General features: G+C 41.1%; 1 protein-coding gene across 3 annotated transcripts in view; it reads right to left on the bottom strand.

Moving 5' to 3' along the window:
* Nucleotides 1-13,489, bottom strand: part of LOC129816605 (nebulin-like) — a 95,031-nt gene extending 81,542 nt beyond the window's left edge. For 2 of the 3 annotated variants that reach the window (XM_055871292.1, XM_055871293.1), the window contains exons 1-11: nucleotides 13,386-13,489; nucleotides 11,961-12,047; nucleotides 7,366-7,437; nucleotides 5,786-5,896; nucleotides 5,429-5,536; nucleotides 5,070-5,279; nucleotides 4,794-4,898; nucleotides 3,960-4,064; nucleotides 2,231-2,335; nucleotides 2,002-2,109; nucleotides 320-436 (exon numbers count right to left, since the gene is read on the bottom strand). In XM_055871292.1, coding sequence (XP_055727267.1) covers nucleotides 320-436; nucleotides 2,002-2,109; nucleotides 2,231-2,335; nucleotides 3,960-4,064; nucleotides 4,794-4,898; nucleotides 5,070-5,279; nucleotides 5,429-5,536; nucleotides 5,786-5,896; nucleotides 7,366-7,437; nucleotides 11,961-12,020 — 1,101 coding nt within the window. In that variant the 5' untranslated portion in view covers nucleotides 12,021-12,047; nucleotides 13,386-13,489. Of the gene's footprint in view, nucleotides 1-319; nucleotides 437-2,001; nucleotides 2,110-2,230; nucleotides 2,336-3,959; nucleotides 4,065-4,793; nucleotides 4,899-5,069; nucleotides 5,280-5,428; nucleotides 5,537-5,785; nucleotides 5,897-7,365; nucleotides 7,438-11,960; nucleotides 12,048-12,603; nucleotides 12,717-13,385 lie in introns of all 3 variants that reach the window. The other variant, XM_055871291.1, reaches the window with a different exon arrangement.
* Nucleotides 13,490-13,815: the final 326 nt, after the last annotated feature.

Below are 13,815 nucleotides of genomic sequence, written 5' to 3'. Positions count from 1 at the left end.
CCCTTTACCACTTAATGAGTGGGAATCTGCTGTTAAAACCGTTACCCTGTCTAACAAACTGCCAACTGTCAAGCTAAAAGTGTACTAATAAACACTATACAAGCTAATTTGAAACACGAGTAGCGACTGTTGAGAATGGAGATGAAAGATAACTGTTGTAATCAGCTAGAACATGGGATGGGATACTGAATGGTTTTCTGTAACTAATGACTGCCTCTCATAGAAGAAATGTGATTGTTTAACTTCCTGTAACTTCTGTCTATTTGAGTATGACACCTGTTTGGACCAATGGTTCAGTCTCCCAGACTTAGACACTTACGTCACTCAAGATGGTGCCAGCGTATCTCAGCTGCCTGAGCAGAGGGTTGTCTGTGGCTGGGAGAACGTTGTAGTCAGCTACCGATTTGCTGTTCTCGTAATCCTTCTTGTATTTGATCTGAGGAGAGAAAAATGGGCACAAGTCAATACATGATGTGTTTATTTTACTGTGATACAGTGACTCACGGAAAGGTTAATACGATTACTCATCACATAGCAGATTTTGGATTGACATGTCAGTCTGCGTTGGTATGTGAATGAAGCCGCGGTGTGAAGAGCGTTTACATTTGATTGATAAGTGCTAAGAGACAATGACTTCTTCACGAAAGCTACAGTTTTGTTACTAGCTACGGCATAGCCTAAATGTCTTTAAACTACTGTCTGACAAGACAACTATTTGAAATGTATCTGAGTACGGAACATGTGTGGACACATCCTGATGTCTGCGTGACAAAAGAGTCATGGTTTTGACTGACGCTCTGATCAGACAAGGTCACAGGTCAACCCAGTGTGTCTCTCTGCCTGCTGCCGCATCAGATGGATCTATACAAATACACTCACTTACCCTGCTTCCTTTCTCTGAGAGAAGCAGTAGGTGGCTGTTTATCACAGTAGGTGGCTGTCTGTCACAGTGTCTCCTGACCGCTCCTGTCTCAGCCTCCAGTATTTATGCTGCAGTAGTTTATGTGTCGGGGGGCTACGGTCAGTTGGTTATACCTGGAGTACTCCTGTCTTATCCAGTGTCCTGTGTGAATTTAAGTATGCTCTCTCTAATTCTCTCGTTCTCTCTTTCTTTCTCTCTCTCTGAGAACCTGAGCCCTAGGACCATACGTCAGGACTACCGGGCATGATGACTCCTTGCTGTCCCCAGTCCGCCTGGCCTTGCTGCTATTCCAGTTTCAACTGTTCTGCCTGCGTTTACGGAACCCCTACCTGTCCCAGACCTGCTGTTTTCAACTCTTAATGATCGGCTATGAAAAGCCAACTGAGATTTATTCCTGATTATTATTTGACCATGCTTGTCATTTATGAACATTTTGAAAATCTTGGCTCTCTCTAATTTTCTCCTTCTCTCTTTCTTTCTCTCGGAGGACCTGAGCCCTAGGACCATACGTCGGGACTACCGGGCGTGGTGAATCCTTGCTGTCCCCAGTCCGCCTGGCCTTGCTGCTATTCCAGTTTCAGCTGTTCTGCCTGCGGTTATGGAACCGTCACCTGTCCCAGACCTGTTGTTTTTCAACTCTTAATGATCGGCTATGAAAAGCCAACTGAAAATTATTCATGATTATTATTTGACCATGCTTGTCACTTATGAACATTTTTGAACATCTTGGCATAGTTCTGTTATAATCTCCACCCGGCACAGCCAGAAGAGGACTGGCCACCCCTCATAGCCTGGTTCCTCTCTAGGTTTCTTCCTAGGTTTTGGCCTTTCTAGGGAGTTTTTCCTAGCCACCGTGCTTCTACACCTGCATTACTAGCTGTTTGGGGTTTTAGGCTGGGTTTCTGTACAGCACTTCGAGATATTAGCTGATGTACGAAGGGCTATATAAAATAAACTTGATTGATTGATTGATTTGGTTGGTTGATTAGCTAGTTGGTTTGATGTGTGTGTGTGTGTTTTGTGTGTGTGTGTCGTGTGTGTGTTCTCCTTTATGTCCCTCTGAGGGCTTATAGACTCACCGAGCTAGCAGCGTGACCAGCCTTCTTGTGCTGTTTGTATTCTGGCGTCTCGGTTTGCATAAAATTGATTTGGTCTTTTATGTCCTCATACGCAGCCGTGTACATTTTCTGAAATTAAAAAAGACAAATGGATTAAATATAGATATTAAATGTGTTATGATTTGATGAACACAATGTTATGTCACTATGCCAATAACTATTCATATGCTACACGATAGTGGGCTCTTACATTGCTAAGGTTGTCCATAGCTACCCTGGCAATAGCCACCTCAATGTAGGGCGTCTCACACCAGTGGCCCTTGACGTTCTTGTTGTAGTCCTCATGGTACTTGAGCTGCAAGATAAAAGCAAGGAAAAGTCAGACATTGGGGTAATTTAGAATAAGAAGAACTGAAGCTTTGCCTCAATAATTACAGTAAGAAGAACTAAAGATTTGCCTCAATAACTACAGTAAGAAGAACTAAAGCTTTGCCTCAATAATTACAGTAAGAAGAACTAAAGCTTTGCCTCAATAATTACAGTAAGAAGAACTAAAGCTTTGCCTCAATAATTACAGTAAGAAGAACTAAAGCTTTGCCTCAATAATTACAGTAAGAAGAACTAAAGCTTTGCCTCAATAATTACAGTAAGAAGAACTAAAGCTTTGCCTCAATAACTACAGTAAGAAGAACTAAAGCTTTGCCTCAATAACTCCATAAGAAGAACTAAAGCTTTGCCTCAATAACTACAGTAAGAAGAACTAAAGCTTTGCCTCAATAACTACAGTAAGAAGAACTAAAGCTTTGCCTCAATAACTACAGTAAGAAGAACTAAAGCTTTGCCTCAATAACTACAGTAAGAAGAACTAAAGCTTTGCCTCAATAACTACAGTAAGAAGAACTAAAGCTTTGCCTCAATAACTATAGCACTAAGATGGTATGAAACAATCAAGAAAGACAACAAATATTATCAGTCAAAATGTTCCTTAAAAAATAATTCTAAACAAAATTATGCGTTACTCCCTTTCTGTGTCCAGAACAGGGCTGCTGCCCTCCAGTAATATCATGGAGAGGGTTGCAGTTATGCCTTTTTTTTATTATTATTATTTTATCCCCTTTTCTCCCCAATTTTCGTGGTATCCAATCGCTAGTAATTACTATCTTGTCTCATCGCTACAACTCCCGTACGGGCTCGGGAGAGACGAAGGTTGAAAGCCACGCGTCCTCCGAAGCACAACCCAACCAAGCCGCACTGCTTCTTAACACAGCGCGTCTCCAACCCGGAAGCCAGCCGCACCAATGTGTCGGAGGAAACACCGTGCACCTGGCCCCCTTGGTTAGCGCGCACTGCGCACGGCCCGCCACAGGAGTCGCTGGAGCGCGATGAGACAAGGATATCCCTACCGGCCAAACCCTCCCTAACCCAGACGACGCTAGCCCAATTGTGCGTCGCCCCACAGACCTCCCGGTCGCGGCCGGCTGCGACAGAGCCTGGGTGGGAACCCAGAGACTCTGGTGGCGCAGCTAGCACTGCGATGCAGTGCCCTAGACCACTGCGCCACCCGGGAGGCTCAGTTATCCCTTTCTGTGTCCAGAATCCCTTTCTGCTGCCCTCCAGTAATATCATGGAGAGGGTTGCAGTTATCCCTTTCTGTCTCCCCAGGGACAAGGACAGCAGGGCTTGGAGGGGTGTGAGACTTCACCCATGTCAAGCAGTTACTGACAGCACCCCTGCCCTCTCTGTCAGGACTCGATAGCTGAGGGCTATGATACATTTCTACATGATAATGTTGTCAAGGATGATGAGTGACTGATGGATACACTGACAGAGAAGCCATCGTCGATGAATTGTGTGTGTGTGTGTGTGTGTGTGTGTGTGTGTGTGTGTGTGTGTGTGTGTGTGTGTGTGTGTGTGTGTGTGTGTGTGTGTGTGTGTGTGTGTGTGTGTGTGTGTGTGTGTGTGTGTGTGTGAGCACTTACGTCACTGCGCTGTTCAAAATTCTTCTTGGCCAGCTCCATATCATTAGGCACAGCCAGAGATGTGTATTTTGCCGTTCGCTCAGCATGCCCCTTCTTGTACAGGATCTGCAGAGTAGGGTTAAAACAGAACAGAATGGTGAGATTAACAGAATGTTGAGTTTAACAGAATGGTGACAGGAACTGAATGATGAGATGAACAGAGTAGGAGAGAAACAGAACAGAGTAGGAGAGAAACAGAACAGAATGCTGAGATGGATCTCTAGTTTCATGGTTACTGGACACAGAGATAGGGTATTGGATAAATTGGATAAACAAATTAACTGGATCAGTGGAAACCTGAAGCTAACTTTGAAAAAAGAGCGACAACAGTGACCATTTTAATTGCATCCTATTTATCTGCTCAAAGGAAATGGATCCATATAGTACATCTGAGTAACAGAAAACTACAAGCCCAGAGAGAAAAATTAGAGGGTTTAAAAGGTTACTGTACTTTTCTGAAGTGTGATTGATGTGGGACGCCTTTCTGCGATGTGAGAAATTAATTGTTCTAAGTGAATTACAAAGTGAACCACCACACTCGTGGCTCAGCCGACTGACTGACTGACTGACGGAGAGACTGTATTCGAGGAATATTGTTGTTTAGGAGGATATTTATGATTGACAACAGTTAGTCAGAGTAAGAAATTAATGTTGTTAAGTCAAACATAACTATCTTAATCTCTGATACAACTGAGCTAATAACACTGATATTAACTTGCTGTAATTACTAGTAAAGGTGTCGTTAAATAAAGAATATAATACAATACAATATATGTTTGTAGTTGCTGTACTCACATCACTGAGGACCTCCTGTGCCTTGGCCACCCTGCGCAGCTCCGGAGAATCGCTGTAAGGATAGCACATGGTCTTGTCCTCATCCCATTGCTCCGTGTACAGTTTCTGATCACACAGAAAAATACAATTACAAGTTAGCTTGCAGAAGCTACATCGGCTCAAATATAAAAAAGCAATCTACCTTTCTTTGAGTAAAATGCCATCTTAATTGAGTAATCTACATATAAAATATTGTTATAATCTCATACGACTGAGTAGGGTACAGTATGACGATACCTTGCTGTAGTTGGCAGCGTTCTTCACAGCCAGGACAAGCTCCGGGGCATCAGGGGGCAGCAGGTACCTGTCCTTAGTCTCATCCCACTTGGCCCTGTACAGAACCTTGCTGATCAGCTCAGAGACATGCTTGACATGGGCGATCTCTCTAGCCTCCCCATCGTACAAACTGGTACACCTGACCTTATTGCCCTCCATGCGGTACTTCACCTGGTAGGGGCAATGAGTCAAGTGTTAGTTTGACAAAAATAAAATAAAGCTGTTGTTTAAACAAAAAAATTGAAACATTGACTGAGACTAAGATAAATGATATCTATCAGAGAAGTGGACAGAATAGAAGAGAATGGAGGCCTCCTTACCTCAGACAGCTGCTCCTGAGCCTTCTTGATCCTCATCATCTCAGGGGTGTCAGCCGTGATGTCATAGGGTTTCCCCTTAGCCTTGTCATAGGCATGACGGTACTTGTTCTGTTAGGGACACATAGGAACATCATAACATCATAATCAAACTCTGGTGAGCCAGAACGACAGTGGGGTGAAAAAAGCATTCACCTGGGTTGTGTTAATTATGCTATAAACTGATAAAAACTGACAGAAACAGAGAAGGTACTACTTGGGCATGTCCAATAAGAAATGCAAACGTTCAATTTCCGTTTCAAAACATTTTGCTACGTTTTGCCCTAATGAACATGACCTGGTTGACCTGGGCTTGCTTACGTAGGAGAACAAGTCCAGCATCTTCTGGCTGTGGGCCAAGTAAGGAGTCATGAACTTGGAGGTGTCCACCTTAACCTTCTTCCTGACCACTCTCCTCACAGGAACGCCAGGCTGGGAAATAGAAGAAAGAATGTTAGTTGCGTGACTGTTGTTCCTTAATGATAGTAAACCAGGCCAGAGGTATACTTCCAACTTACAATCCACTTACAAAGGCTAGCGACACAATACAGAGTAATTAGAAACAAGACGGAATCATGACTACTGTAACAATGGAAGAATAGTACTAGGTAGGTATAATATAAATAAATGGGTAAACAAGTGCTAGAACAGGCCGTGTATATAATAACATTTACAGCATCGAAAAATGATTTTGAATGACATTTTTACTATCATAAGACTCTTACAAAAGGGACACTTGTGTGTGAAAGCAACAATGACTGAGGCTAGTTCATGCTACTCTGCAACCTAGTGCACTTACTTGCAAGAATTCAATACAATGGTTAACAAAAAAAGGATAACCTTAAGTTACAAATTGTGTTTTTTCACCCTATCATGTGGGCCAAGTTTTTCAAAAGTTATCTATATGTATTTCGCCTATCGGATAGAAATCGAATGAATAGAACGAGAGTCCCCATTCAAGTCAATTATTTGTCCATTCTATTCATTGTATTTCAATTAATTTAATCCTATCCAATAGGTGAAATCTAGATAGATAGCTTTTGAAAAACCAGGCCCATTACAGGGAATGATTAGAGAACTACACTGAGTACACTAAACATTAGGAACACCTTCCTAATATTGAGTTGGCTAGGTTAAGGTCTAGTAGGGACAGAGGATAGGACGTATTATCAAAGCTACAGGAAAGTACAGGAACTGAGGGTAAGGGACTGAACGAAGGAAAGGAAATGAGAATGAATGAAGGAAGGAAAGGAGACTGAAAGAAGGAAAGGAAATGAAAGGAGACTGAATGAAACAAAGGAAATGAAAGGAAAGGAGACTGAAAGCAAATGAAAGGAAAGGAGACTGAACGAAGGGAAGGAGACTGATCCAAGGAAATGAAAGGAGTCTGAACCAAGGAAATGAAAGGAAAGGAGACTGAATGAAGGAAATTATAGGAGACTGAGCAAATTAAAGAAGGAACTGGCCATGAATGAGCCAGTGGACAAAAGCAGTGTTGGGCATAGCAAGACACACAGTTTCACAGTTGACAGACTGCATGCATCACTTAGCAACACCGGGCTATATGAGGGCTATTTCATCTATCACTCACTAGCCTTAGGGCCATCTGAGGACAATTAACATGAAGTCGTGATTTGTGAATTACCCAAACAATCGCCTTTTTGTTTGGGAACTCACTTTTGGAATGGCAAAAAAAAAATATTCCTCGACTTGAGTAAATTGTGAATTATTGTTAAACAAGGGAGTTTGTTTAATAATCCACGGGGCCACACACACATGGCTTTTAAACAGTATCCTTTCTTGTAGAGTTTCTTTCCTTCGTTGGTGGAATAACCCTCATGGCATGCAAGTACCCAGCATGATCAACTGCTGGTGCTGTTTATTTCACTGTTGTCTTCTACCTGTTGAGTTACCTCTGCTGCCCGAGATGTGGTCTGGTGAGAGGTGGTCGAAGTCACCGTCTCCTCAAAATACTATAAATATAGGAACAATTCGCAGGTTTCAAAATCGCCATTACAAGTAAAAGGAAGACATACGGTATCACAAATGTTTTGCATTGAGTTTCTGTTGCAATAATACCCTGATCTCTGACCAGTGGTGGAAAAAGTTCCCAATTGTCATACTTCAGTAAAAGTAAAAATACCTTAATAGAAAATGACAAGTAAAAGTTAAAGTCACCCAGCAGAATACTACTTGAGTAAAAGTCTAAAAGTATCAAAAGTAAAAGTATAAATTGTTTCAAATTCCTCAGACAAGGGATGTTATCTTGATTAGTGAGTGAATTGGACTATTTTTCTGTCCTGATATGCATTAAAAATGCAACGAGTACTTTGGTGTCAAGGAAAATGTAGAGAGTAAAAAGTACAATATTTTCTTTAGGAATGTAGTGAATTAAAAGAAGTCAAAAATATGAATAGTTAAGTAAAGTACAAAAACTACTTAAGTAGTACTTTCAAATATTTTTACTTAAGTACGTCACACCACTGTCACTGATACAGTCAGTTGGTCTTTTATACAAGAAACAACACTGACAAACAGTAATAATATACTGACTTATACTGACTTAATACTCATCTGCACTGTTGCCACAATTATCTGGTTATAGTAGCTAAGTAAAATATTCTGCACTAACGTTTAAAGTTCAGCTACAGTCTTTGATAATTACCAGAATTATGTAGTAATTACATTCACTATACTGTAATAAAAAGTCCCATGTATCCCAGATCTCACCAGTTACTTTAAAGGTGTCCTTTTGGAGCCTGGAATAGGCTGTGATTACTGAACAGTGTAATGAAGCCCCTATTCCAGGGGGAAAGAGGAGCAGGAGCCTATATTAGCAACTGACTGACTGACTCTCTGTCTGACTGACTGCCTGCCTTCTGCATCTGACTGACTCTCTGTCTGCCTGACTGCCTGCCTTCTGCATCTGACTGACAGAGCCCTCTGACCAGACCTGGGTTCAAATACTATTTCAAATCATTTGAAATCATTTAGCTGGTCTTGACTGAGCTTGTCTGACACAATGGAAACAATAGAACAGTTGCAAAATGTCAAACTCTGGCATTTAAAAAAAATGATGTGAAAGATTAGTATGTGAAAGATTTCAAATAGTATTTGCAGTGAACACAAGTCTGACCGACAGAACCCTCTGACCGACCATCCCTGGGAACATAAACACCCTCACAAGACCTCACTGGCTATTTATGTTGGTTATTACATTTACAAGTCCATTGTTCTTGTTATAAATAGCCGTTATGAATGTGAATATCAACAAGACAGATAAAACTGTTATAATATTTAGAGATTATTAATAAATAAATAAATAAATATCCTACAATCAGAGCAGCATACTGTACTAAACTAAAAACATTCTCAAACATATTCCCTGTATAGCCTGTGTCTAACTTCAACTAGGATTAAATTGTAGCCAGTGACCTGTGAGTTGAGTGACAGTACATTGTTCTCTAACTCAAGAAGGCAGTCATTGCCATAGCATAGAGCACAGCCCTGTAAATATTGCAAACAACCCTACTGCTAGAACTGTAAAGAAAACCCTTGAACTCTAACAGTCATCTCAAACATCTCAAATGCAACATCTGTTTGTGCTATCTTGCAAGGAGTTGGATCAGGCTAAGATTCTCCTACTGATACAGAGCTGCTACAGAGCCTAGATCTACGTTCCTCCTCTAGCTCGGTGCAGGTTGGCTGTCGGTTTCTCTATACTTGTATCTACCTCCTAAGCACATTCTAAATTGACGTTAGCAGACCCTGGGCTACTGGTGATACTGCCATGTGATTTAATACAGGCAGCACAACCCTTCTCACCATCCTCCCGCTCCCTCCCTCACTCCCTGCCTGCCTGTCTGCCATAGATGTCCACAGCTAAATTTGTATCTTCAGTGCTGTCCTGTCCAGAGAGTTTTTATCAGCCACAGCTCAGAGCTGAGAGTCAATGTTTCTCACACTGGGAGAACAATATACTGTGAAACGTTCTCAAACTTGATTAACATCAAGAGAGAAAAGTAGCATAGCATAAGACTATTAGGCTGAGTACCAGTCTCTTTAGCTAACATTACACTTCTTGCCACTCCTTGTCTTTGTCACATGACATGGAGTACAGGGAGATGATTAGCTAAAGAGACTGGTACCCAGGCTATAAAAGCATGTATTACTATCTTGAGAAAGTGCTTTCGTTAAATGCTGAATATGAAATACTTACCATCCATATTAATAACCACTTACTAACCATAATGAAATACCAACAAACAATTACACAAAAACAAAAACAAAAAGGGGGGGGTTTATATTTCCAAATGCAACAATAAAAGATCAGAAGTTTCTTCCAATTCTTCAATAAGAAGAAATGATTCCTCTATAAGTTATCAACAACATAAAGTTTAGACGAACACGAGGCTAACTTTTAGTCAAATACGAGGCTAACTTAAATCCTATTTCACCATAAGATAATACATTATTAATCTTCAACTTTCAAGCTCTGACACAGTGGACCATCAAAAAGAAATAATAATAAAAATACTTCCTTAAAAACTTGGATAGACTATGTGGATTATGGTGATACTACACAATGTCCAGAATTGCCAGTCTGAAGCTAAACGGCTCAAAATATGTTTTATTGCACATTCTTGCAGAAATGCACAGTATTATCTCACTGATACTATCTACAGTATCTAACACAAAACTTTGGTCACTTCCAACAAAATGGCGGCTCCCCAAGCTTGCAGGTCTTCCATCAATCCATCATTCTTATGAATGGAACATCACAACATTACTACACCTTTTACACCAATGGTATAAGAAATGTTCTAGATTAAGAATGATGATGGACTCTTCCATTGAGGCATCTGCAGTGCAGTGTAACCTAATAGGAATTTACAGTATCTGCAGGAATGTCAGCAATGTCTTCACACTGGCTGTTGTGTAACAACTAGACCTATTACATCAGTGTGCTCCTGCCATCAAAGCCCATAGCTGTCTGGGAGTCTTTAGGATAAGGTGGTTGGTCAGGTAAAGTGTACTTATACTACATGTATCGACTACCAAGTTAAAGGTGCAATATTCAGAAACTGCTCCGCCATTTCCTGGTTGCTAAAATTCTAATAGCTCGCCTAATTTCAGTTTGTGACAAAACAAGCAGTCATTGTGTAGAGTATCTTTGTAACATCGAAACTGCTGTGAAATATGTTTTCAATAACCAAAAATATTTTATTTTCAGCTGTTTGAAGCTGGTGTTCAAAACCGAAAGTAAAAGACACAAAAATGAAGTTTAAGAATGGGAAGCATAGAGATAGCGCACATAGAACAGATCTACTGCTTCTTAGACCTGCTTTCAATGAGAATGACATATCTATAGCTCACATTTCTATGTGAATTTGGTCTGGTTGCCCCAAAAGTTATGTAGCTTTAAAGGATGAGTTTTCCCATTTTGAACTTTGCGCCGCTTAAAAACATTTTTTATCTACATTTATATTTTAGTCCAAAATCAAATCCTTTCTGGGTAACAATTAAGTGCCTTACTGTGATTGATTTAACTTAAAAAGGTGAAAATATATATATATATAATTCCTAGGAAAGAGACATTTCTCAAGCAAGAATTGTGCTAGGACTGCCTGGGAGTGGTCTGAGTGGGGAGGGGAAACTGAAAATGTATTGGCAGAGAGGTTTAGAACTGTCATTCTTATTGGTGTATTAACTAAACTTTATCCCACCAAAGCAGACAGAAATTTCAGGCGATATTTTCAAACAGCTTTTACACTAAAGGGGCACTATCATAATTTAAACAATTTCACAGTATTATTCCAACCTCATTCTGTGAACATATATATCGTTTTTGACTGCGCTGGGCCTTTAAGTGCAATGGTCCTTGTAAACAAAAGGGTGTGATTGCTTTTTATGCTAATAACTGGGCTTTAAAATGTCCAGGAAAAGAGGAAAGTGGCAGGGGTTTTGATTTTAATGGCTGGTCTGATTTACAGTTCTCTGGTCTGTACAGTGTTGGCCAGGGCCATGTCTCTAGCTAGCTAGCATATAAGGAGATGGGTGTTCTACTGAAACAGGATCTAACCCTCCTCACAGCTCAGAGATGCCTGGCCTCCTGAATTGCTGACTGGGGTGGTATCAAAAGTAAGTTTACTATTCATAGGGACTGAGTAAAGCTAGCCACTGAATCTGCAGACCCACCAGTACAGGGGCCAGAGAAGTCCAGTGGAGCCATATAACTCTGACCTTAGAACATAGAGGGTTTGGAACAGGGTCGGGGTGCCAATTCCATGACAATTCGGTCAAGTCAGGAAGTAAACTGACATTCTGATTCCAATTCCAATTTTCCTTGACTGATTTGGAATAGAATTGACCCAAAAAGCAGTATGGAGGGCCCACAAGGCCTAACCCCGCACCTCTCTGATTCAAAGGGGTTGGGTTAAATGCAGAAGACAACTATGGTATGTTGTGTTGATCTTGTGAGAAAATATTTACTTACCTCTTCCTCGATAAGCTCCTCTTCCTCAAACTCATCCTCAAATTCTTCATTCTCATCCATGATGATGCAGTTTTAGGGGTTGTCTACCTGAAACACACAACAATCATTTGATTTCTCAATGAAGCACCTCCCAGTAAACTATGGTTGAAACTTTACAAGCACAAGTGAAAACCATATATCATCCATAACTGGACTGCAATAGTCAACATGTAAACTCTGTTATAATACATTACTCCATAAAACAATGTGTCTTTACCAGAGGCTGAAGGACAACATAAACATACATATTTTAAGAACTTGCCTTGCAGTGTCTTTTTAAGCCAAACCACCAAAGTCAAATACAGAATATGGACAAAACCCTCTAACAAAGTCTGTCACACATAAACTATGTAACATGACATTCTGATATTTCTTAATCTCTTGTTTCTTCTTCTTCTTTTGTAATTTTTTTTGGTTTTGGGATTATTTATGTATTAGTATTATACTGTTAGACATTTGCTGCACTGCTGGAGCTAGAAACCAAGCATTTCGCTGCACCTGCTTTAACATCTGCTAATCTGTGTATGCAACAAATAAACTTTGATTTGATTGTAACATGTACACACAATAATGCCAGAATGCCAACCAAATCAACATGCTGTACCCCAGTTAAGATTCCTGTAGTATTTCCAGCGACCTTAGAGTAAAGGAAGCTGCTGACTTGCCGTCCACTAGAGCCCCAAACTGATATTCCACTTTGCGTTTTTGCCTTCAAACCTAGACAAAAAAACAAATACTATTCAAAATTCCCAGCCGGATAAAGATCAGATAGAGCTAAAAGGTGTGACCACGGGCCAAGTAGCACTGGACTGCTTTTCACAGGCCTGTAGGCTTTGTTGAGGGTTTGACACCCAAAACCCCCTCTAGAGCAGACCTGCGCCTACTGGTTGAAGGGTTGGCACAGCTGTCATCATATCGCTCCAGCTATTTGTCATGTAAGCTAATGCCTCTCTGCCTGATTGGCTGGCTTTGTTTAGCTAACGGCGCTCCAATGCCTTCTGAGGCTGCAGGTTAAATATAGGACCGCTGTACTAACTACCCTTTTTTAGCGCTCCCCTCCCAAACTCTTCACATAAAAAAGATTTCCATCAAAAATAACTAGAAACCAGAAGCAGAAGAGGTTGGGGAAAATGCAACAAACTTGTGGGTGTTCCATTGTTCCATCCTCAGCAATGTTGGTCGCTGGAGGTCCACTACTCTGAGACTCCTTCAACCAGGACACAGCCCTTTAACTGGGCTGATTGATTAACTATCCCCAAACAATCCACTGGAGCAGCAGAAGACAGATTGTACCAAAAAAGTCCCAAACAAAGGCCATGCAGAGGGTGTGCTGCAGCGGTAGGAAGAAAGGAAAGAAATATGTTCAGTAAAAAAATTTTTGCTTACCAGTTTACTTTAGAGTCAAATCGTTTCCCAAGCCACCAAAGAGCCTCCCCAACTTCCCTCCACAGAGACGATGGGCGACAGCTCACAGGTGCAGCGGCACCCCGGTTATCATGTGGTCCAAACAGCCAATCAGATGGCAGCGCTCTCAGGTTTCAAAATCTAAATATACCTAAGTGATCCCTTCAGAAAGGAGCACCTGTTCAGTAAATGTATCAGAGAGAAATAGATACAACTATGAGGAAGAGAAGGGGTTGGGGTAGAGAGGGAAGAAAGATCAAGAGAAAACCCCAACTACCTTCCCACCTAGGGGCTAATGGGAGGTGATGTTGACTGGTTTGGGGGTGATGTCAGTGGGGACACTCTTGCAGGGGGAAGTGAGCTCTAGGTTATTTCAGAGTAGGAGTGCTAATCTAGGATCCATTTTGCACTT

The sequence above is a fragment of the Salvelinus fontinalis genome, chromosome 19, assembly GCF_029448725.1.
Source record: "Salvelinus fontinalis isolate EN_2023a chromosome 19, ASM2944872v1, whole genome shotgun sequence".
Classification (NCBI taxonomy): Eukaryota; Metazoa; Chordata; class Actinopteri; order Salmoniformes; family Salmonidae; genus Salvelinus; species Salvelinus fontinalis.
The sequence above is the reverse complement of the archived record's forward strand: the minus strand, read 5'-3'. Positions and strand labels throughout refer to the sequence as shown.